General features: G+C 38.4%; 1 protein-coding gene across 1 annotated transcript in view; it reads right to left on the bottom strand.

The window, feature by feature from the left end:
• The window catches only part of LOC131691431 (uncharacterized), a 38,420-nt gene continuing 12,099 nt past the window's right edge, over nt 1-26,321 (bottom strand). Inside the window, exons 2-5 of the mRNA XM_058977811.1 lie at nt 25,627-25,712; nt 25,423-25,465; nt 24,763-24,862; nt 1-920 (exon numbers count right to left, since the gene is read on the bottom strand). Coding sequence (XP_058833794.1) covers nt 698-920; nt 24,763-24,862; nt 25,423-25,465; nt 25,627-25,712 — 452 coding nt within the window. The 3' untranslated portion in view covers nt 1-697. The remainder of the gene's footprint in view (nt 921-24,762; nt 24,863-25,422; nt 25,466-25,626; nt 25,713-26,321) is intronic.

Here is a 26,321-nt window from a genome sequence, read left to right as displayed (position 1 = left end):
TTTCTTTCGTTCATATTGCTTAACTATCTTTATTCAAAAGTTTTCTTTTCATCATCACTAAACTCTAGGCATTAACTTAAATTGGCATTTTAAATTACGAATCAGTACACACACAATAAATTAGTTTCGAAAAATCCACCGTTTCGGCTTCTTTTCGTTTCCTTTTCTTCTGCTGATGGATAATACACTTCACTTCACTTCGATTCGGTTCGATTTGATTTGAATTGATTTTTTTTCTTGATGCTGTGACTGTGACACCGAAAAGAAAAGAGATTAGATTGAAACCGCTTTCGCCGCTTCTTTGCACTTTGTGTCGATAATTTGTGCGCGCGAATATAATTTCACACTGTCGTTTCCTGCGTTCCATTTCCAGTCGTCTTGATTTACCTGCTTTATCGAGTAAAAAGGCAACCGCTGGTTTATTTTTTTTTTCGCTTTCATTGCAGACGTTCCGAGCGGTGTGCTGAAATTGTTTGACAAATTAATTACTGCGTCGTACTTATCCACCGTCGCTCGGAATCATTCTTTTAGTCCGGGATTGGAGATTCCCCTGGCGCGACGGCAGGCTGAAATCATTTGTGGATGGTGTTAAAAAAATTAACGTTTGTTTTTTTCCTGTCTTTTGTATCTTTGTTCCCCGCGTCTAGCTGCTAATGGCTCAACTTTCTAACTAGAGCCGTTTTGTTTTTTTTTTTTCTTAGTTTTGTGTCTTCTGGGATGAAGACGACTGTTGATTTTGCTGTTGCTGCTGCTGGTGCGTGGACGGACCGGACTCTTGCTTGTGGGTCGTAACCTTGCCGTCCTTGTCCACAAAGTGCGTGGTCTGCGAGGTATGACCGTTGTTGCTGCTGAAAGAGGTGAACGTGGTTTGCACCGCTGGACCCTCCTCGTCGAAGCGGTTGTGCAAATTACTGCCACCTCTGGAAAAGGGAAAGAGAAAGGATTTTGGGTTAACTTTTCGATAGATAGTACAAGTTTATCTCGATTGAATGTTCCGTTCATAAAATGTGTATATTGAGTAATGAGCCTGTTTTCACCTTGTGTCTATTATCACCCTACCGATTTGAAGCCATTGCTTAGAGCAGCATCTGCCAACTTTGTTCAACGCATTGGCGCAAATTGGGGAACTCACGCAGGACTAGGGGTTTGTTCAGAAACCCAAATTGTGTTTTAGTTTTTTGGACTAACATAGTCCTGTTTTTATGATCTATTGCTAATAAAGGTTTTTACAACTCGTGCCAGGTGCTAAGAAAACATCCTGTCGTACATCGAGTGAAAATAGATGACACCATTATTGGTTTACTATCATCCCCTGACCAGTCTTTCAATTTATTATGTCACCCTTTATTTCTGTCTATTATTTCGAATTCTTTCTGTTTTTGCTTTGTGCCAGGCTTGACCCGTGCATAAATAAACTCTTCTTGTGATAAATTGAACAAAATTCTTCATCAATAACTCCAACTTTTCGTTTAAAATCAAATACATTCACCTCTGTCGGAACATAATGGATCTTCTTATGAATGCCTTATATGAAAGAGAACCGCGTCTACATGCCCACTCACAATGTTGAGATCGACGGCATCGTCACCGATTCGAGTTTTTAATGCGTGGATCTAGTGAAGCACGGGGTTGGTTGTTTCAAAAACTCATTGCTCCAATGAGCGCAAATTTTGATTGGAAATCGTACTGAGCGGGACAAAATGGTGTGTCCCATCCAACTCGGATTGGGTGATCGTTGTCAGAACTACTTTACGCTCAATTACGTCTTCTTCAACAAGGATCATCTGCATGTGTGGCTGTTTGTATTGCACAATTGCATTAAAACAGGTAAATAGACCATTGTATCAATAAGATGCGACAATTGCGCAGAGAATCAAGAGGTTGATTCTTGCATTGCGAATGGTGATAAGTCTACCTATTATGATAACACTAGTTTACAGCTATTCTGAACTCAATAAGCTGATGGTAATTTTCAATATAAAATATTGTGCTGAATCCGAAAATGAAAAAAATTAAGTCCAAAAAAATTTGCAGTAGAACAATATTCGTGTTAGAGTAAAAAATGAATTTCATCTTTAAAATAAAATGTTTAACTCTTTAGTATTTCTGCAAAAGAGTGCTTAAAGCATTTTTCAATGAAACGCTTCAGATTATCCGGGCGCTGTGTGTACGCTGAGCAGAGTAATAGATGATGTGGACTCTCCCCACAATAGGCACTCTTTGCAGCATTACTAATGCAAGAGTCATTCTGATGGTTTTCCGCAATTACCATGCCGGGTCTTATTGCTACAATGGCTCATTTTCTTGAATTTGGTGCAATGCATGAAACGCGGTACAGATAACCAAACAGACACACAAACCATGTCAAACAAGACATAAATAGGCAGTGTAGTACCAATAAAGGCCACCTCCTGTGCGATTGATATTCAAAATATTCGCTCACTGGAGCTAGAAACAGCCAATCCCGTGCTTCAGTAGATCTACAATGAACAACCTGCATCGTTAACCACACCGTCGATCTCAACTTTGTGGGCAGGTATGTAGTCCTTCATAGAGTCCTTGTCCCCAGTAATGTTATTTGCTTGCTTTTGGCAAGATATTATAATTTTGAGCTTATCTGGGAAAATTTTCGAAATATCTGTCACGTAAGCCGTGATATATCTGTGCTATATTTAAAGCTTTAGAATACGTAGCGGATTATTTTTGATCCAAAGGAAGATTAAGTATGGTTACTAAGTTCAATGTGTGTTTTTAAATAGGAAGTTGGAGTCTTTAATGATGAATCCTTTTCGACATTCATTTTTCCATCAGCTGAACCTTTTCAGGATTTAGGCACGGGCCAGTGACCCCACGCCCAGTGAAAACTATCATAAGACAATGGAAGAGACTGAAATGACGGAAGATTAAAGAAATTAAATGAGGAGTCAGGGAATGGTAATGCAAAATCAGTTATCTTTACTCAATGTATGGCTACATGTTGGATGGATTTCTTGGTAAATGGCAAAAATATAAATATAATTTATAAAATATGTATAAAATCCTTTAACAGCAACATACCCTAAAAGCAACTCAGTTTCATCCGCTTGCGCAAAAAGAGGAGTAAGTAATATCTGGGACATAACCGGCATGTCGTAACGGTACTTGGAGTGGTAGTTTAAATATAATGCACTGTAATTAACAATTCACCAATCAGGTCACCGAAAGAAATTGTCTCCTCAGTCAGGTCTTGATATATAGTCTCCTGAATAGACACTCCGTAGGTTGCCTTCAAACACCTAACCGCCAATTGAATCTCTACAAACGAAGGAATCTTCGTGAACTCAGGGTTTTCATTCAGTTTCCAATTGTCGGAAATACATAGATATAACGGTTGGTGAAGGAATAAATATTCAAATTAATTATTATTAGGATTATGAGTATGATAAAGGCGGGTTCAAAAACTTCCCCTTTCCCGCCTCTTTGGGGACTGGTAAATTTCGGTTTTCCACATAGCTATCGAAAGATTTGCTGAAAATTAGTTTCTGAATTATTTTATAAATTGCTATTTTATATTTCTAAATTGAATAATATTTCTCCAACTGATTTGCCATTCCTGGTTTATTTTCCATAGGTATGTTTCGTCCGTGTAGGACAAAACCTAATTGAGGCCCTAGATGTCATTTTAGATCCACCATTTCTTCGCTGGATATGCACGCAATATTATTCTGCAATTTGGCAAATAATTTTTTTTATCAAACTAAAGTAGAGTACCCGAGCGAAAATATTCCTAATTTTTTTTAGATGGAAGATATCTTCGGCAAAGTAGATTATGTTTTAAATAACTTTGTCGATGATACCAAAGACATCAGACCTGATTTTCGAGGCGAAATTGTTGTTTTTTTATAATTATGACATAAAACTAAGTTTTCAACTCTTCCATGTTAAAAAGTTAACTGATTAATTTGATATATAATAATTTATTCATGGAATAATAGAGTATCGGAATAGCTAAAGTTTGGCTGCCACAAAGTCCAAATATAGGAAGCGAATATCTGAATGACTGACAACCTATGAGAAAATACACACATCTCAACCTTCTAGCCAAAATGGTTAAATTATTATACAATTTAAGAATACAGAAAAAAAATTCTTCTTAGTCACCTTTTTTAAATCTGGCGGCAGACCTATGTGTTCTGGTGCCAAATTCCCAACCAGGAAACATTTTGGATAAGACCAAATTTTTAAGTATAAGAATACAAGACCTAACATAATGCATAGTTTTGTAGTGTTTCTGATTCTTCTCGTCAGCAACTAAATCCAACTTAAGGGGTTACATACCTTTTTACTTTTCAAAAAATTGAAATGTTTTTATTACTTTATCTGAAAATACAACTCCTATAGAATATTTTACCAAATTTTCACAGAGATCCGAGAAACACCACGAAAGGCAAGCCGCGTGCAATCGCGCTTCTTCTACCAAGAGCAGTGATAATTATCTCGAAATGTCGTTTTTCTGAAAATGGTTTTCTATGATCACGATTGCCGAAAAACCACTCAACCAATTTCTTCAATTTTTTTAATTAATTGTAGCTATTTTTTCTCATACCTGAACGATTCCTTTTTTATGCATAAATCTATGTTTTGTGGATGAGAACTTTTCATTACAATTTTTAAAGCTCAAAACAGCAATTTTTTAGGAAAAACGTTCCCGAATGCAGGAAAAAATATTATTTATTCAACTAATCGTAAAGGAACGAGGAATACTCATATACTAATGAAATTTTGTGAGTTTTGTGATTTTGCTTGATCTATTGGTCTTTAATCGCAAACCTCTTAAATAAAAATTTAATCCACCTACTGGTGCGATAGTACCTTTCTCATTTATTCAAACTATGATTCATTAGCTTGTTTTGCTTCATAAAATTGTGGAAATGTCTATTACATGTTATACTTATCACGTATCCTATTGACTACCACGAAAGTAGACGCTGAGTCACTTTAACAAAAAAGTATAATACACTCAGGTTTTTTTACGCGGGGGATACGAGCCGCGTAAATGAAAACCGCGTAAATGAAAACCGCGTAAATTTCAAAATCCGCGTAAATGAAAACCGCGTAAATTTCAAAATCCGCGTAAATGAAAACCGCGTAAATTTCAAAATCCGCGTAAATGAAAACCGCGAAAATTTCAAAATCCGCGTAAATGAAAACCGCGTAAATTTCAAAATCCGCGTAAATGAAGACCACTTAAATTTAAGAATCCGCGATAAAGGGAACCTCATTGATGGGTACCGCGTAAATTCCAAAATCCGCGTAAATGAAAACCGCGTAAATTTCAAAAACCGCGTAAATGAAAACCGCGTAAATTTCAAAATCCGCGTAAATGAAAACCGCGTAAATTTCAAAATCCGCGTAAATGAAAACCGTGTAAATTTCAAAATCCGCGTAAAAAAAACCGCGTAAAAAATACCGCGCAAAAAAACCGCGTAAAAAAACTTGAGTGTATTTGATTAGGTTAATCAGCATGAGTTCAATGGTTTTTTTAATTTCAATTATAGAGGTTTTAACCTTAAGGTCATTCGCCTCTTCGGGTTAGAAAAATCTCTTGTGAAAAATTTCTAACCCTATGTGCGGGGTCGGGACGTGAACCCAGGTGCGCAGCGTACAAGGCAATCGATTTACCAACTACGCTACGCCCACCCCTGAGTTCAATGTTATCTTCATGTGATTATATTTGGAAATGTGGGTGGAATGGGTTTGGAAGTGGAGGGGGTGAGGGTTAGTAGAGTGGGAGTGGTGGACGCATCAGAAATCCTTCATCTTATTTCGGTGTACGGGGTGGATGAAGGAAATGCGGGTGTGAGGGTGGTCCAAAGGGAGGGAAGTGAAGATGAAGGGAGATGTAAGGGCAACGGAGGGGGGGGGGGGGGTGGCGACGCAATACTCAACTGCATATTTTGCCTTCCATTTCAGACCGAAGAACCTTCCATTTCACCGAAGAACCGATGTGACTTTAGTTGTGGAATATGCTAAGAATTCCGGACTTCCGGAATCGTCGATAGTGGACAATATATTAAAAAAATGTTTGATTGACAATCAGTGATCTAAACGTGCGAATCGAAGTAATTTGGTATCCATTTCAATAGTTTTTAGCCTCTGAGGTATTACAATTGTACCTATTTATACGGGAAATTCCAGTGTAACCCTACTAACCAACATGTAACTCCGGAAATAAGAGTCAGAACTGAATGAAATTCAGCAGCAGTCCAGTGAGATTACTGTATCTTTCATTTGAAATCAAGTTTGTAAAAATCAGTCAAAAATTCGCTACGAAATAGGTGTGTTATTAGCTTAGGAACTTGGTGAGTTCCCCGAGGACATCATGAACCGTCATAGTATGCCAATGTGGTCAAAGCTGCTTTCATTGATCATTAGTGATCCAGACCCGCAAACTGTAGTAATGTTGCACCCATTTTAATATGTTTTACATCATTTGGACATCATGGTGGTACCAGTTTATATCAGAATTGGCTGTGTCACCGAAGTCTTCAACCCGTAACTCCGGAGCCGGAAGTAGGGTCAACTAAAATTCAATGGCGGCTTATGGGAGCATTATAACTTTGAGATGTTTGTGAAAATCAGTTCAGCGATCTCTGAGAAAATTGTGTGAGTTTAAATGATGCACACATACGCACTCAGACATTTTCGATCTCTGCGAACTGAATCGAATGGTATATGACACTCGGCCCTCCGAGTCTTGGTTAAAAAGTCGAATTTTACAGTGATTGCATAGCCTTTCTTTATACACCCGTGTTTTTTTAAGCGGGGGATACGTACCGCGTAAAACACCGCGTTAATTGGAAAATCCGCGTAAAAAACGCGTTTATTGGAAAATCCGCGTAAAAAAACCGCGGTAATTCTAAAATCCGCGTAAAAAACTCTCAACAAAAGACTTAGAATATTTTTGAAAGCTTTTTTTTTGCACGGATTTCGCAATTAATGCGGTTTTTGCAAAAATATTCTAAGTCCTTTTGAATGCAAAAGACTTAGAAGATTTTCGGAAAGATGGAAGAGACGGGACTGGAAGATTCCTTATGGCCCGCACCCCAATAATATGGGTATTTTCGGAATGGTCTTGACGAGTAGGTGCCAAATAAATAAATCTGCACCTTCCCCGCAAGGTTTTCCATGAAAAGTTGATTTTTGGCGCCACTTTCAAATCCCAAATGGCGACTTCCGGCTTAGCGAGATTCTGTACAACTCAATCAACATGAGTATTTTCGGAATGGTTTTGACGAGTAGCAGACAAACGGTTGGCGTCATTTTAAAATTCTAGATGGCGACTTCCGGTTTACCGAAATTCACGCATGAAAAATCTGGGCAATCATCTAAATCACCCTCAAATATAATATCTAATCATAAACCAGCAAAATGCAAAATATTTTTATGTCTTCCTCCAGAAGAGTGCGGTGAGAATGAAAGAGAGAGAGAGGAAAAAGAGACGTATGTAGTGTGAGTTGGGGGTTTGAATTTATTCAAATTAAACATATTGCTTAAATTTAAGTAAATTCAACTGTTTAATTAAAACTATTTGTACTACAACTTCAACTTCCAAAAATACCAATATTGATTGGGTTATAGCGAATTTCGCGAAATAGGAAATCGCCATCTTGGATTTAAAAATGGTGTCAAAAATCAATTTGGGTTATAGTGAATATGGCCAGCCCGGAAGTCGCCATCTTGAAATTCAAAATGGCGTCAAACATCGATCTTTGCCTCCAACTCGTCAAGACCATTCCAAAAATACCCTTATTGATTGGGTTATAGCGATTTCACTAAACCGGAAGTCGCCATCTTTGATTTAAAAATGGCGTCAAAAAACAATTTCTGGCACCAACTCTTCAAGACCATTCCGAAAATACCCATATTGTTGGGGTGCGGGCCATAAGGAATCTTCCAGACCCGTCTCTTCCATTTTTCCGAAAATCTTCTAAGTCTTTTGCATTCAAAAGAACTATTTTTTGCAAAAACCGTGTTAATTGCGAAATCCGCGCAAAATAAAAACTTCAAAAATTCTTCTAAGTTCTTTGCATTTAAAATAAATTTGTCCTCAGAAATTTTTTTTTTGTCTTTTGCATTCAAAAGGACTTACGATATTTTTGCAAACACCGTGTCAATTGGAAAATCCGCGTAAAAAAACCGCGTTAATTGTAAAATCCGCGTAAAAAAAATTGTAAAAACCGCGTAAAAAAACCTGGGTGTATGAGAAAGGCAAAAAGAGTTTCAGGGAAAAAGCCATAACTCCGCCAATTATCAATATATTTTTATAAACTTATGCCTGTTAATTTCACTGAAAAATGTACTACCAAAATACTATAAGTTTGATGTAAATAAATCATTTATTTATGCCTTTACGTAAATTCATACTTTCTTCACATTTACGCACAAAAAGGTATGTAAACCCTTAATGCTAGTTAGATCCAATCCAGCAACAAATTGGCGCAGGTTAGACACTAAAATCCAAAAAGTCACACGTCTTGTGAGAACGCTAGACAACTGGCTAGTATCGAGTGACTTCTTGGATTTATTAGTATCTAACTAGTGCCAATTTGGTGCTGGATTGGACTTATCCTACTAGCATTAAGTTGATGTTAGTTACTGACGAGAAGAATCCGAAACACTAAAAAATTATACATTATGTATTCCTGTTTTATAGAATCGCCATTTGCCCATTCGGTCTGAAAGATTTGGTACAAATGAATACGTGGGTACCGGGTTCATAGAAGGTTCAGGCTACAACTCTTTAGGGCCGCAATAGGGTTTCGTGAGGGATATGCTCATCGGTCTGTGCACTCGATTTAAAAGCTCATAGGTGGCTTTCAATTGCGCAGTTTCCAGGAACTTTCAGTACATAGCTTTCTCCGCCAAATAGAGCCTATTCCGGACATGCGATACAGTGAGATGGCAGGAAAACATGTGTAGTTTAATGCCATCACGTGATTCCACAGCTGGAAACTGGTTACCTCTATATGAAGCAATTAGTTCCAAATCATACATTTCAAAGACACAAAAAATGTAAATAATAACACTGAAACGCAGTAAGCGATGGAACCCGTTTGCGATGATATCCATCTGTTGGAAAATAACCGCGTACCAGTTCCATCAAGGTTTATTCTCGATGTATGCATTAACATGGCGTTTGTTTACTGTAAAGAGAATAAATGCATCAATATTAATGTGTTTACGACACGAAAATTTCTGTCTTCATGCTGAAGGAATGGCGAAAATGCAATACAATTTTGCCGAATACAAAGAATTTTTAATAAAATCACAAACTTGAGGTATAGCAGATTGAGAAAATGAGACGCTCACTAGTGCAGTCTACTGGCAGAATCTATAATTGCGCATGCGACCTCGTTGGTTTTAATCGCCTGAGTAACATTGCCGAAGGTACCGTATTGCTAAAAAATCAGGAACTTGAGACGCAATAGATTAAAAATTGACACGATCACTAGCGCCGCCTAGCCTAGAAAACTCATAACAAATCTAATCAGACAAGTTGCAAAGCATCCAGTTAATGTCAAAATGAATCAACAAAGAGAGATTAACCTGTAATTGCCAGTCCATGCCCACATCAAATCTTATTTCAAGTATGATCCCAGAAACGCATTGATTATTCCCTTCTCTCTGGGGCTTGTATTCTTATCAAAACCAGCAAAGCTAAACGACCTAACCGCAGTCATCAATTCTGGCTGAGCCGCCGGTGCCATCGGCTAATGTGATCGTCTATCCTATTCCCTCAGTGAAATCTCCTGCCTCCTCCCATTACCTTCCACCCACCGCTGTTTGCTCTTGTTTGGATCGAAAACGTACCTAATTAGGTCCATGTTCAGAGAATTTAACAGCAACAGAAAGAGATCAGTTCACGGCGCTGGCTACTTCTGGGGAACAACGGGGATAAATGAACACGCACACGTTACCGGGAGAATAAAAATAAACATCCATAAAGCCGATAGCATTTCCAAGATAATTTCTTATTTCTTTGCGCATTTTTTCGCCTTTCGCCTGTCAGCCCGGCGCTTGATTCCGTCGGTATTTTCCGTGGCGCATTCTCCGTTCCCATCGCTGCTGGCTGATGCTGCTGCTGCTGGCATCAGGCGCGTCTCGGAAGCAAGCCTATTCAACCACGGAAGAAGAAAGATATCTCGCTCGTTTTTTTTTTTTCAAGTGGATGCTAACTCTCGTGTTCGACCTGATGCTGCGATCACGAATGCGATCAGGTGGCACACTGTGGAAAAACATGGTCTGCAGTAGGCTAGTCCTGTCGATACTGTGTAAGCATCAGTTGGGCACCTTCTCAACATTTGCTACGAAAATCGAGCGAGTTCGCTAATCTTATAAAACAATGGATTATACATATGTGGTTTTTACTGTGCACGTTTAACAAAAAGAAACCCGGAGAAGGAATAACAAAATTGCAGCATCCACCGCCACAGCACAATGCTGTGATAAATTCTGTAAACTCGAATTAAGATATACGCTACGCGATAGAATAGCGGTCTTTAGCACTCATCGTATTCTTGTTACTCTCCTTCCTCGGTCATTCCCTGACCGACAGTGCTAGTTTAGGTTTCTTGAGAGGAAATCACACACAAAAAATACATAGAAGCACAAAGCAATTGATTGCCTTTGGATCAAGTCGGTAGTTGCTGTGTTAGCCGTGGCTTTGCATTGACCATCCACAGTATACATGGCCTACTACACGCAAACCAGCAAGGGAAATACAAAATAGAATCGATTGGAATGACCGTTGCCGTCGAGCTCCGCCAGCGATTCGCCGGCGGTGAACGGAACGCAAATCGATTCTTTCCTTTCGGGATCCGTAAGATCTAGATTACCGGAGGAGAGTACCACTTTGTGGATACCACTAATGAGGTCGTTTCATTGTCTTGTGTGCCGGTTAAGGTTATTTTAGCGACCAGCAGGTTATATTTTGTACCACCGGCATTACTTAGCTGGAATGCCGCGGGGAGGTGGAGCCCATCAAGTGAATAATGATCATGGCTTTATTTCTTATCTGTGTCCAGCTATTTATTTCTTCGGGCCATTTGACGGGATAAAGTGCTATGATTATAACCAACAAGAGCGTTTCGCTTCGAATCAATTTCCATTTATTCTATGGTGATTGTTTAGATAATCACATTCGAATAAAAATGTTATTTATATATTATAAAAAAATTAACGACCAAGTGCTCAATGCATTCGCTTTAAAAATTTATGGAAAATAGGACATTTTCAACATAGTACCAGATTTATTTAACTTTTGACTAGCTAAACATGTGCGAATATCACCTATTGAAGTTTTCTTCGGCGATTCAATGTGTCTTTGATCTATATACGACATCTCTCGGGATATAGTTGAAGATTTTGTGGTCAATTTTTCAGGGCAATTCAAATGAATCTTTTCTACACTCATTCAATTGGATAGTCCAAATAGCAGAGGTGTTCTCAAGAATTGATCCTGCATAGTAGAGTTACATCAGACAATACGGATCGTTAAAGTCTTCGGTAATTTTTGATATGCATCCCATTTTTGATATACATTTCAATTAGCGAAATACTTTTGAAATTATTTCAGCTCGATGCAGATGGGATGAAAGCTTGTGGTCCAGTAATACATGTGGGAAACCGACCAACTTTTGCGAGGTCTGGGAGGGCGAAGGTGTTAGACATAACACTTTGTTCGGATAGAATTTTGCATGAGCTGGGAAATTGGCAGGTTCCAAATGAAACTGAACCGTCTCTATCCGATCATAAATATATATTTTTCGATCATTTTGATGTCACCTTCAATGTGGTAACATATCGTAATCCTAAATCTACAAACTGGGACCTCTTTTTGGAAAACTTGGCGACTAAATTTCATGGATATTTTCCAACAATTAGTCAACTAGACGACTTAGATGACATCGTGGATACGACAAACTCATTAATATTAGCATCCTACGAAGAAGCTTATCCACTTCGTACTGTTAAATCGACTACGGAAAGCCCTTGGTGGAGGGCTGAGCTTGAAAGAATGAAGAAAGTTATGAGAAGAGCTTGGAACCGACGTCAGCGTGATGACTCCAGGGCTTTCAGGTCAGCTCGTAGTGCATATACGAAATTTCTTAGATCTGCAGAACGGGCTGGCTGGCAAAACCTATGCACTAATGTCTCTAGTCTGAACGAGGCTAGCAGGTTAAATAAAATTCTCTCCACATCGAATGATTTTCAGATGAACTCCCTAAAAACCAGAGATGGTGTTTATGTGACGGACGAAAAAGATGTTCTTAATTGTCTCTTCGACACACACTTTCCAGGTTGTATCGATCCGGAGTTGAACAATGTTCAAAGATCTCATTCTGGTGATTCGGACTCGTGGGCGTTAGCACGCACATTGGTGAATCGGTTAAGTGGGCAGTTGACAGCTTTGCTTCATACAAATCACCCGGAAAAGACGGAATACTTCCCGTGCTACTGCAAAAGGGATTTGATTCTCAAACATGTCTTGAAAAAGATTATACTTTCCTGTATTGCTGGATATATTTCGAAAGCGTGGCGTGAAATAACTGTTAGACTTATTCCCAAATTTTATAGCTCAAGCTATAAAGAAGCCAATAGTTTCAGGCCTATTAGCTTAAATTCTTCTCTTCTGAAAGCTTTGGAACGGATAATCGATCATCACATCAGGAACGTTAGTTTAGTTGAATATCCACTGCACAAAATGCAACATGCATATCAGTGTGGGAAATCCACGATCACTCTGCTTCACGATGTTGTTTACAACATTGAGAAAGCCTTCTCGCTTAAGCAATCTAGCTTGGGTATATTCCTAGATATTGAGGGTGCTTTTGATAATGTGTCCTTCCAGTCTATTCTGGAAGCGACGCACGGTCATGGGATATCTGCATGTATCTCGGGTTGGATAAACGCATTGCTTAGTAACCACATTCTTTGCTCGTCACTGCAACAGGCTGATATACGGAAGCTGAGTATTTGTGGTTGTCCTCAGGGCGGCGTTCTCTCACCTTTGTTATGGAACTTGGTAGCTGACGGCTTGTTAAAGAAACTCATTGAGCTTGGATTTCCAGCCTACGGGTTTGCTGACGATTACCAAATACTAATTACTGGATTTTGCATCGGAACAATCTTTGACTTAATGCAACAGGCATTAGGAGCTGTCGAACAGTGGTGTCGACAAGTTAAACTATCAGTTAACCCAAGCAAAACTTCAATGGTTCCTTTCACGAAGAAGCGAATAACAACCGGGGTTCGTCCCTTGCAGTTCTTTCATTCTGAGCTACTGTGTGCATATCAAGTTAAATACGTTGGAGTCATATTGGATTCCAAACTGAATTGGTCAGCTCACATTGAGTTCAGAGTCAAGAAAGCGTGCATGGCCTTCGGGCAGTGCAGACGAAGTTTTGGAAAGACCTGGGGTCTCAAACCTTAATACATCTATTGGATTTACACGACAATTGTACGTCCAATACTGTCATACGGATGCCTTGTGTGGTGGCAGAGGGGAGAGGTGGTGACAGTCCAGTCAAAGCTAAACCATCTGCAAAGAATGGCGCTCATGGCGTTGACTGGTGCTTTCACCACGACTCCGACTGCTGCTCTTGAGGCACTTCTAAATCAGGATTACCATACTCACAGATTTTTCTGTAATGTCACAGATTTTTTTCATAATTTTTGATCACAGATTCTTTTTCACAGATGACAGATTTTTGGCATTTTGATGAAAATTTCACAGATTTTCACAGATTTTTGAAAATATTGTGATTTTTCACAGATTTTTTGGAAATTTATCACAGATTTCCACAGATTTTTTTCCTTTTTTAGTCATCACAGATGGTAAAAAGATTTTTTTGATCGAAACACAGATTTCAATGTGGCATCCCTGTTCTAAATATGAAACCATTACACATTCGCCTCAAACAAGAAACACTATCATGTGCATACAGACTGCAGGTTACTGGGCTTTGGAACAGAAACCATGTTGATCTTGCTACCAGTCATACGCGATTGTGGTCACAAATTGTTACATGGGGTGAAGATATTCTTGCTCCCAGCGATATAATACTCACATGTAGTTTTCCTTACAGAACATTCCATGTGGAGATTCCCTCTCGAGAGGAGTGGTTTTCTGGCTACATGGAAAGACAACAACAAACGCAAGTGGTCTGTTACACTGACGGTTCTCTGATGGAGGGACGTGCTGGTGCTGGTGTCTACTGTCGTGAAATAAGATTGGAACAATCTCACTCACTAGGTAGATACTGTACTGTATTCCAAGCAGAAATCTTTGCGATTATGTGCGGGGTACAACTGAGTTTGTCCGGCAGAGTTATAAACTTCTGCTCCAATAGCCAGGCTGCAATCAAGGCCCTTAGCTCAGACAAATCACGGTCCAAGCTAGTGATCGCGTGCCGAACCCAAATCGAATAACTAAGAATTCTCAACACTATCTACCTTGTCTGGGTGCCCGGACATTGCGGTATTACTGGAAATGAATGGGCTGACGAATTGGCCAGGGCAGGTTCAGGGATTGACTTCGTTGGTCCTGAGCCTGCGCTGCCAATTTCGACAAGTTGGATAAGGGAAAAAATGCGGTCCTGGGCTTTGTCCGAGCACCGCAATTATTGGAGAAATCTACAAACGTGGCGCCAAACAAAGGCGTTTCTAGAACAACCGTGCCCAGTGATTTCGAAAAATCTCCTACATTTTTCGAAGCTCCACTGCGGCATGCTGACCAGGGCTTTAACCGGCCACTGCAAACTTAACTATCACATGGCAACTATTCAGCGCGCTGAGTTTTTTTCATGTGATCTTTATGACTCCGACTACGGAACCTCATATCATTCGATATGCAACTGTCCAGCGGTAGCACAATTGCGATTTCGAGTCTTCGGCCGTCCTTATATAGACGAAACCATATTTGGGTGACTGAAACTCAGAGACATACTAAAGTTTCTTATCCAATGTGGTAAAGAGCTTTAGGCTTATTCGCAGGCAAGTTGAACTACTTGTAAGTTTAACTTACCTGTTGTTTATTTTTGTTCTTGTGCTGTTATTTTTCCCACCCTTCCAATTATACTTCCCCACACCTCCTTGTCCTTTCCTTCCGCTCAGGAAATGATGAAAACACACGGCAAGGCACAAGTCCCCGACTACGTACGGGGAACGTGACATTCAAGCCAATACAAAAAAAAGGTGGGATGATAGCTTGTGGTCCAGTGATACAAGTCGCCACCTAGACAACTGGGCGTTGCAAGATGTTGTCCATATTGTAGTCAAATACTTTCATCACACACATGCGATGATATGTCATTACTTCGCATTTAGAAATACTGATTGCAAGCTTGTTACGCCGGGACCAATCGACAAGTTTGCGTTTTTCACAATACGTTTTAAATCGTCAGTATATCCAACGATACATCCATAACTCAGCACAAACATAACACTGTTGAACAACACGTAGAGTAGTAAAGGCCCCAAATTGCTCCTTTTCTGCAATCCAGAGCTTCTAACTAGAGATGGACGGATGTGGGATTTTTCGAACCCGGACCCGAGCCGAACCCAACCCGCACCAACATTAAAAAAATGAAAAACCGTGCCCGACCCGAACCCGATTTTCAATAAATAAATTTAATCTATTTGATTTCAAAAACTAGGAAAGCCCGGAGCTAGCCCAGTAAACGAAAAGTCGGACAGGCAGGTTAAACTATATACTGGCGATCAGTAGGCTATTGAAACTTTGTTCTAAGCTACCCGCCGCAACTTGCCGTTTACTGTGAAAGTTGTGTGGGAGTTGGCGGAGTTTTCATTTGTTATCTCTTTGATTTAAGTAGATTGTGCACTATTGAAAAATATAATCATTCACGTAATACCGCAAAAAAACACAAAATTAAGGAAATTCTCTTATTACGTTCGAAAACTATAACCCCAGACAAAACAAAATCAAATGCAACATACAAAAACACATTTTACATAATTTGTGGTAAAAACGAGAGACAGTGCCGCCATATAACTAATACGAACGAAGAAAAAAGAAACTCCGCCAACTTAACGCCTTCAGCGAACTAGGCTCATGCCTTGGCCCAGACTCTCCTATTATTAGTTTATCTTTCGGCATAAATCTTTACATGTGAACGAAACCAGAAATAGCACAGTTCCAGACACCTGTCGGCGACAACACCTGACATGGAAACTGCCACTAATCACGATGTAGTTGGTGAGATGCGAGGACATTTTCTTCCGAAACTATTTTACCGTAAAATCGGGGTATATTTGAGCTTATATGGAATTTATTTTTGTAAATTTTCGATAAGATCAATTCTCCCAATCATCTAAACAAACATCAATTTTAATCTAGACACGCTCAATCTTTGTCCGTCACGATTATACTGTAATTTAATAAGTGATCTTGCAATAGAATATGTACTAAATGTAGTAATGACAAACATTTTGTTAATAAAGCCATTCAAAATTTACGATTTGTTATGCTTGGTAGCTAATTTAGACTATTCTCCTTGAACAGATCGATAGAAGTCATACGATACATATCTTTGTTAAGCACTTGTTTTTTTTTGAATGTCGAACATTTACAGCGGTAATACTTCAAAAATGCTCGAGAAACTTCACAAAAAGCGATAAATGTTTCCCTCTTTTATAGTACAGCAAATTTTTTCACAATGAAATTTTCTAGATGATGAGCTTCCAGTTCAAAATCTATGGATATTTCCGTTCACCTGATACACGCTCACCTATAGAACGAATGTATGTCAAAATGGGAAAATTATGCTTATTTTAATATTTTTCTACGAGGATAAGTTATCACTTTTTGATGTTGGAGGAAAAAGGTCATCCAAACATCCAAAAACATTTATATGGGTAAGTGCGAAAAGTATCGAAAAAACCACACTACGATTGGAGACGCTGCCCTAACCAACGGCTTCAAATCGGTAGATAATAGAATCAAGGTGAAAACAGGCTTATTACACTGCCCAAAGCATAAGAGTCCCATATGAATTTTTGTAAAAAAAAAGAGTTATCTGTTGGAATTTATTCGGCATCACCACTGAATCACAATGCACAAGAAGGATTACCAGATGTGTTTAGAAAATATCGAAAAAAAACAAAACATGGTTGACCCACACTGATAATATAAATTCGTAAATATAATTAAATCGATTAGGCAATGCAAAATATGTCGTTTTCTGCAACGAAGTATTTTCGTGCATTGTAAATAGTAGGTTTCGTTAATTTCATGAACAAGAATGGCCGCTTGGTGAACGAAAGCTTTCGTAAATTTTACACATTTAAGATTCACTGCACGAAGTAATCGTTGATAACATTTTTCGTGAATGAAACGATATGTTTCGTTTATTTTAATAAACGTTTATGTATATTACGAACGATTTCATTGCTCACACGAATTTATTTCGTTCATCTTAGGAAAGTTCTCGTATCAATTAGCATATTATTTTTTCAGTCGATATTTTAGGATCGATGTTTGACAACAACGATTTTTTTTAACTAACTAAAAGGATCGATCTGGCTGGGAAAATCGATTTTATTTCAACCTGCTTACCTCTATTGAGGACTAGAAAGATTTTAGTGCGAAATAATGACCGCTCGATGAACGAAAGTTTTCGTAAATTTCACTTATTTAGTGTACATTGCACGAATGTTGTCGTTGAAAATGACATTATTTTTTCGTGAATGAAACGAAATGTTTTAATTATTGCAATGAACGTTTGTGTATATTACAAACAATTTCGTTGGTCGCACTAATTCATTTCGTTCATCTAAGAGAAGTTTTTCGTATTTAATAGAATATTATTTTGACATTGCTCCGGCAGAGGAAAACGCAAACTAACGCAGACTTTTATTTTTTGTTATTCTCGTATTACTAATTATAAATGGGATTTAAAGAGAGTTGTATTAAAAATATCGGTCTATTCAGTATTTATGCAGACACTTCAAAGCTAGTACACTATTGAGGTAACTACTCGTTAAGCGACCACTCAACCCAGAACCCACGATTTTTTTTTTGGACAACCTCACACAGTGTTGTTTCTTGCGTATATTTCGATATAGTTTTGATCTAGGAATAATACAAAATGACAGTTCCAAAGACGATCGCCCAAAATTCCTCTCGACGGAAGATTTTGACTGTGAAATCATCTGAGACATCACTAGTTAGCAGACGTGCATGGACCATTAAATGCATGAACCATAAAAACGTAAAAAATGGTCAAAGATAAGCATTGTAACAACAAAACACCCGATTTTTAACAATAAGTGGATTAATTTTATTTTTTATTTATTGATTTCGGTGGTTAAAGCAGTAGTGTAGTTAAACTTCTACAACAAAGTGTTTACTCAAGTTAATCAGTTTCTCTTGCAATCATTTACACTGATTTCAAAATCTTTAAACACCCGTTAAATTTTACTTCTAGGGTAGACGAGCCCTTATTCATCTCATTAGTCGGGATATCACACTCTTTCACGGATAACTCGGCTTTCAGTGATTGGAATGCTCTTGAATCGTTATCAACATCTTTGCTTCGTTCCTAAGAAGCAGTATAATAAAAAATCTCGCCTGGAAAATGTAAAATGCTCCCGTTTGAGCGAAGCGAAAAGTCGAGTACAACGCACCCTTATTCGTCCTACCATTTGAGCCAATGCGTTGAATAGAGAGAGCAGATACTGCTCTAACTAATGTGTTCAAATGGGTAGGATGAATAGAGGTGCTAAGATGAATTAAGGCACAGTAACCCTATATATTGAAATTTGTTCACGAAAAGTGAAATTTGTGTGCATGTTTGGTTTATTATTTTAGTCTAGATGATAGTACACATCGACAGTATTATTTCGTAAATGTTTCTTATAATTTAACAATTTTGAATGCACCAGTAAGGCTCAAAAAGTGTTTAGCAATTCTGCATTGTTCGCACACTTCGGCCAAAATTAGTTATAGCAATATATCTTTTTACATATATTTGAGTAACTAACCTTGAAAAGAACTATTCCGAACGTTGAACGAAAGAAGTACACAAACATTGGAAAGCACCTTGAATTAGTACTAATTGATTTGATCAATCATAGACAAAAAAACAATGTGAAACACCTTTCTTTAATATTTAAAAAGCTTGAAATAAATCTGAACGCTAATTTTTAATTGAACATTATAATGTGCTTCTTGCTAATTACACATTTCCCGCGAATAAAAAAAATTAAAAGTCTACGTAGACTTGTGGTGGAGGGGGGGGGGGGTTTGGTAAAAGTCTACTATGCATATATTACATTTTATTATTATACATCACATGACAACCATATACAGGAAAATAAATCATTATTCGAGTTCTAAAATTTTGTAAAAGAAAAAACAGCCACGGTAATATTGAACTGAAAAAAGGTGCGAAATCGGCAAAGTCCCAAAAAGTCGATTTTCATAAATAAATTTTTTTCGAGATAACATAAACTCTCGACGTTTCATGCATTTTGAAGATGTTTGGCATCAAAAATACGAATTCGATTTCTGAAATTTTTTGAAAAAAAATTAGAGTTCCGACTTATATGGGAATTTCATATGTGACCGAACGATTTAGTCTATATTTCCGGACCCATATAAGCGATCCGTGCGAAATTTTATATACATCTATGGGGATGTTATAGCTATCATTTGGGACTAAGTTTGTGAAAATCGGCCCAACCATTTCGGGAAACTGATGTGAGTTCGTAAATTTTGAAAGATGGCCGCTTTTCCCGGGCACTTCCGGAACCGTCTATGGTGGTCAATGTAGTCAACGAAAGTTTGTTTGGCCGTCGGTGACCTAGAACTGCAAAGTTAAGTTATTTGAGAGACATTTTAGCGAAATATTTACCTTTTTTGCTTCCATCGGAGTATCGGTTTGAATCACAATTTGCTATGTGATCGCACGCCACAACCCGTAACTCCGGAACCGGAAGTCGGTTGGGGATAAAATTTAATAGCCATTTACGGGGACGCAACATCTTTCATTTGAAACTAAGTTTGGTTGATTCGGTCTAGCCATCTCCGAGAAACCGATGTGATTGTTAGTCTGAATTTGGATACTTCCGCCGGGGCTTCCGGAACCGATGATGGTGGCCAATGTGACCAAAGAGACTTTGAATGGCTGTTAATGACCTAGTACTACAAATCGAAGCAGTTGTGGTCACATTTTGGAAAAATTTTCACCATTACACATTCATTGCAGAATTTCTTAAAATCGACATTTTCTGCGTGATCGTACTCATCACCCTGTAATTCCGGAACCGGAAGTCGGATCCATTAGAAATTCAATAGCAGCCTATGGGAACGTTGCACCTTTCATTTGGGACTAGGTTTGTAAAAATCGGTTCATCCATCTCTGAGAAAAGTGAGTGAGATTGTGTTCGCGTACACACACACAGACGCACATACACACACATACATACACACACACAGACATTTGCCGAACTCGACGAACTGAATCGAATGGTATATGTCACTCGGCCCTCCGGGCCTCCGTTAAAAAGTCGGTTTTCAGAGCAATTGCAATACCGTTCTATTGAGAAAGGCAAAAAGGTGCAAAATCGGCAGTCCCAAAAAGTCGATTTCTAAACAAAAAAAAATTTCGTGATAACATAAAATCTCGGCGTTTCATGCATTTTAAAGATGTTTGGCATCAAAAATACGAATTCGATTTCTGAAATTTCATGGGGTCCCCCCTTTGAAAAAAAATTTTACAGACATCTGAGGGGATATTATAGCTATCATTTGGGACTAAGTTTGTGAAAATCGGCCCAACCATTTCCGAGAAACTGATATGAGTTTGCTAGTTATGAAAGATGGCCGCTTTTCCCGGGCACTTCCGGAACCGTCTATGGTGGTCAATGTAGTCAACGAAAGTTTGTTTGGCCGTCGGTGACCTAGAACTGCAAAGTTAAGTTATTTGAGAGACATTTTAGCGAAATTTTTACCTTTTTTGCTTCCATCGGGGTATCGCTTTGAATCACAATTTGCTATGTGATCGCACGCCACAACCCGTAACTCCGGAACCGGAAGTCGGTTGGGGATAAAATTTAATAGCCATTTACGGGGACGCAACATCTTTCATTTGAGACTAAGTTTGGTTGACTCGGTCTAGCCACCTCCGAGAAACCGATGTGACTGTTAGTCTGAATTTGGATACTTCCGCCGGGGCTTCCGGAACCGATGATGGTGGCCAATGTGACCAAAGAGACTTTGAATGGCTGTTAATGACCTAGTACTACAAATCGAAGCAGTTGTGGTCACATTTTGGAAAAATTTTCACCATTATACATTCATTGCAGAATTTCTTAAAATCGACATTTTCTGCGTGATCGTACTCATCACCCTGTAATTCCGGAACCGGAAGTCGGATCCATTAGAAATTCAATAGCAGCCTATGGGAACGTTGCACCTTTCATTTGGGACTAAGTTTGTAAAAATCGGTTCATCCATCTCTGAGAAAAGTGAGTGAGATTGTGTTCGCGTACACACACACAGACGCACATACACACACATACATACACACACATACATACATACACAGACATTTGCCGAACTCGACGAACTGAATCGAATGGTATATGTCACTCGGCCCTCCGGGCCTCCGTTAAAAAGTCGGTTTTCAGAGCAATTGCAATACCTTTCTATTGAGAAAGGCAAAAAAAAATATTCGTATATAGCAGCGAACAACTTTCGTAATAAGCCAACGAAAGTCATTTCGTGTTTTTCACGAAAACTCTCGTGATAAAAAAATAGATGTGTTTCACTAGAACTACGAACGATTCATTATATGTACGAAAAATTCGTATATTTTATGAATGTTGTCTGTACGAAACTAATTCCTAGCGATTTACGAATATATTCTATCAGTGTATGTATGTATATCCCGTGTGTACTGAAAACTTTAACCGCGTTTTTGTCGATACCACTGTTTTCAAAGCTGGCCGGAAATGTAACTCAAACCAATGATTTTTTATCACTTTGAAGTTTTCACAGTATATTCAAAATCGATTTCTCTCGTGACGTACGTAGTATTTTCTTTCATCATTGCTTTTTTTAAATTAACTTTTTTTAATTAACAATTTTGTATCGATTTTTATGACATGACGACGCTTTTTTCCTCAAAAGTGCGCCATTTCGTGTAAAATCAAAATATCGAAAAAAAAAACCTACTTACGTCGCTTACTATTGTCATAAGGAATCAGAAAAACTTTGGTTTTTGGCTCTAGGTAAAAATTTCGGGAGATAGATTTCCGGCCGTGGGGAAAAATGCTGCCGCCATCTTATGATGAAATCGCTCGAAAAAAATATTTTATATGATTCAATACTTTTGTTATAAATTTCATTTAACAAAATCTCTATTCACCTTTTAATTCCGCCAAGAAAAATTTAAGATTGTTTTTATATTGTTTTGATGTATTTAGCAATCGGTCAGGGACGGATCCAGGAGATGGGTCCTGCTCCTGGGGTTCCGAACCCCTCCGAAATATTCAACTTGTAGAGCAATTTTATTTGCATATCGATCTGTTAAACTGTAACTAATGAGTTTACATAATACAGTTTCTCTATTCTTAATTCTTCATTAGCAAACCAAATATTTCACTTTCATTAAATTCAGACATCAAGTTTCATTAATTCCAGTACCCTCCCGAATTTTTTTCGGCATCCGCTCCTGGTTATGGCCAATACTTATACAAACGATAGTATAAATCGTGTCATGTGTGACTATACTATTTTCATTAAAATCAGTCAACATTTCTACCTCATCGACACAGTGCTGACCGCGTCGAATTGTCTAGTAGTGTGGAGCATTTCGCTTGTCATTGTATTGCGCATCAAACAAAGCGAACACAATGTGTATAAAGATGGGCTTCGATTTTCTCTACACGACACTTTTCGTATTTGAAGATAGGCTCACACTCGGCCAACTTTAAAGCACAGCCAGAAAAAAAACCGACTCGAAATAGTGATGAGGATTTCGGCGAGGTTAAATTGAAATTGCACAAAACATAAACAGTCCTTTCCGTTATGTACGGAAAGCAAGACCTACGGTTTGGACCCATCCATTTGTCTGGAGCTAAGTACCAAATCTGGGCCTGGTTCATGTACGGACCTGGTAAAGAGAAAAGGGGATGGGCTAAATCCGGGAACTAGTCCGGATCCGGGAACTGATCCTGATCTAGACTGAACTAGTTCGAGTCCATGGTCCTGATTCGTGGTCTGTCCCGGACTCGGGCTCTAGGTCTAGATTAGAATGAATGAGCATAGTTTCGATTTTAATATTTTTTTCCTTCCCTACCCATGCAGTAATTCCGGCTGGTTTGTGCCAACTGTGGGACAGATTCCAGCCTTCTGCCGGCAGAAATCCGCCAGAATTTCAATGAATCCGCTCGAATTTCAGAAGAAATCAAGTGATTTCGTTCAGTGCAGCGAAAATTCTTTGCATTCAAAAACTGGAAAACAATTCCAGCAGAAATTTTTCTAAAAATAAAGCAAAGTAATTGAGGAATCGTAATGTTGACGTATAATGTAAAGCTTGATCACTACATTTACACAAAACAATGGTGTTTGAATGGCGTGAATTTTTAAACCATAGTTCATACTTAAATCAATACAGTGAAGACTCGTTTTTATCAGCCCCTTGGTAAATTTTAGGCTGATAAAACGCGGACATTGATACAATCGGGACATATATTTTTCTTTCTTTTTAGGAAACCGAAGCTCTTATAATATTCTTCTTTAGTCCCTAGATATAGCCTCATAACCTTTCCTGATCATTTATCTAAAATTTCCCTTAAGGGGGTCTGACAGTGCAAAATAAAAAAAAAAATTTTTTGCGTATTTCGGATCTCCAAGATAAGAAAAATATTCTTAAGAAAGGATTTACTCGAATTCAACTTGGTTCGTCTGCTAGAGCCCATCAAACTACCAACTATCAATTTTCATATGAAACTGATAAAATCGGGTCAAAATGCTGATAAAATCGGAGGTGAAAAAATCGGGTCTTCACTGTAGTACCATTTTGATTCTGAGAGTCCCGATTATTTCAGATACAGATACATTCTTTTATTTCGTGTGCAGTAATATTAGCTTTATGCAGCTCTAGAAGCTCGTTGAAATGTCTAGAAACTTATTCAACCGAGAACAATTATCCAGCACTAACAACACCTTTTCCGAAGGACACAAATACACGTAACGATTTGGAGGTATCATGCAGCACTAAAGCTGTGCTATGGAAATTCCCTAACCTTCATCTACGACACAAATGGGTATTTTGCGTGATTAAAACGTACTACGTAAATGACGTTTTTTGATCAACAATCTGCGTACCGTCCTGGAGAGTTTCTTTAGACAAGTTCTCAAATCTCATCACTGAAAATCCAAAAAGTAATAAAGAGTCTCAAACACACCAACATGACGGTACGCCCATAAGTCCGACGAATAACCTTTACCGCGCAAGCGAGTCAGCGCGCATTCGAACAGGTTTTCGCTTAAGATTTGTTTATTTTTCGGCAATGACGACAACACACTGTCAGACATGGTAAACCAGTTAAAACCAGCCGGTTACATTCGGTACTTGCAAACCTGATGCGTTAAACTAGCATCATCAAGTGTTCTTCTTTACCTAAGTGGCTGGCGACATTCAACAATTGTATATGTAGGTATCTCAAAATTCGAAATTCGAATTCACTTACCCACTGCTGGTGATGGTCGTCTGTACACCCTGGAAGCTACCCTGACCGTTGGTGGGTATCTGCGGGAATTGCGGGAACTGGATCGGGAATCCAAAGTTTACTGTTAACAGCGAACAGAGTGGGAGAAAGAGTAAAGAAAAGAAATCAAGAAAAGTTAATTAACACAATCGAACAAAACAATACGGGTAATTAAACCCGAATTGCTGAGGTATTGTACGGAACATATGCGAAATTGGGCTATCTGGAAGTTTGAAAGCATGGAAAAATCGAAAAGCATCTACTCGATTTTACTCGGATGAAAGGCGCTAAAACAACTGTATTTATTGTAGAAAAAAATTACAAGGCAGTATGCTTCACTAATTGCTATGACATTCAAAACCTTGATCTCAAACTGGAAGTTTCAAGATCGCTATTGCTTATACGTGTGATTTTGCTTTAAGTTGTTTGCAGTTTCCTTTCCAGTTTTCTGTTGAACTTATTTAGTGTTACAAAACTAGATGCTTGTTGAATTTTATATCTAATTAATATAAGTTTAATATTCAGTCTATTTGAAATAAAATGTGAAACTGACACATGAAAGACACATTTGAATTGGGTAATTCATGCTCGCAGTCATTTAAGAGAAAATCAACAAACAATTAACTATTATTGTATTATTACCTCCTCCCAGCTGAGCGGCCCTCCTCGTGCGGTGGAACATTGGCTGCAGAAAAGGGAAAGAAACAGAGAAAACCGAAAGATAATAAAATCAACAATGGGTAATTGACGGAAAAACATCAAAACCGAAAAAAGGTGGTCAATAATGAATCATCCGAAATTGGAGTCCCTATTCCCGCATTTAATAAGTCGTCTTGCTTATCTTACCGGCAGATTATCGATGTAGGTCAGCGGCGATCGGTAGCCATTTTCGTCGATTTTGTAGAACGCCTTCGGGATGTAGTAGCCGAACTCTGCAAATAGAAAGCAGTGCGGTTGGGTAAGTTTCGGAATCGGTTGGAGAAATTATCAGAAACACTTTGCAATAACTCGTCTCCATTTGTTACTTTTATGGACTTTCAAACTGCTTTTTTTGTAATTATTTGATATAATTGAACCCTTTCTACATGCATTCGGAGAATGCTCCCTTTGAAAGACTTTACTGCTTATTCAAGACCATGTGTACCTATTTACTGCATTATCAAACATGTTCCAGATCTATTAGATTCCAAGCACGAGAATATGCCCAAGTTAAATCAATTGGAAAATGAGGCGGAATTTTGGCTGGTCTGTACCATAATTTCGGCTCAAATTCCAAATAATTTGATCGTATCGTCATATCTATTGACTTGACAGAGATGAATAGCCATTATCACTGTTTTAGGATTTAACCCCACCTAGCTTCAAATATTGGAAATTTTACTCAGCAAGACATAGTTTTATTTTATGAATATTCTCCCGAAGGCACGTACGCATCGGTTGGTTTACAAAATTGCGCCAATAACGTTAAAAATTTCCGATGACCAACAGATTATCTATGCAAAGTTACCTATAGTTATAGCTTCAGAATAACAGTTGCGAAC

This window comes from Topomyia yanbarensis, chromosome 3 (genome assembly GCF_030247195.1).
Source record: "Topomyia yanbarensis strain Yona2022 chromosome 3, ASM3024719v1, whole genome shotgun sequence".
NCBI lineage: Eukaryota > Metazoa > Arthropoda > Insecta > Diptera > Culicidae > Topomyia > Topomyia yanbarensis.
The sequence above is the reverse complement of the archived record's forward strand: the minus strand, read 5'-3'. Positions and strand labels throughout refer to the sequence as shown.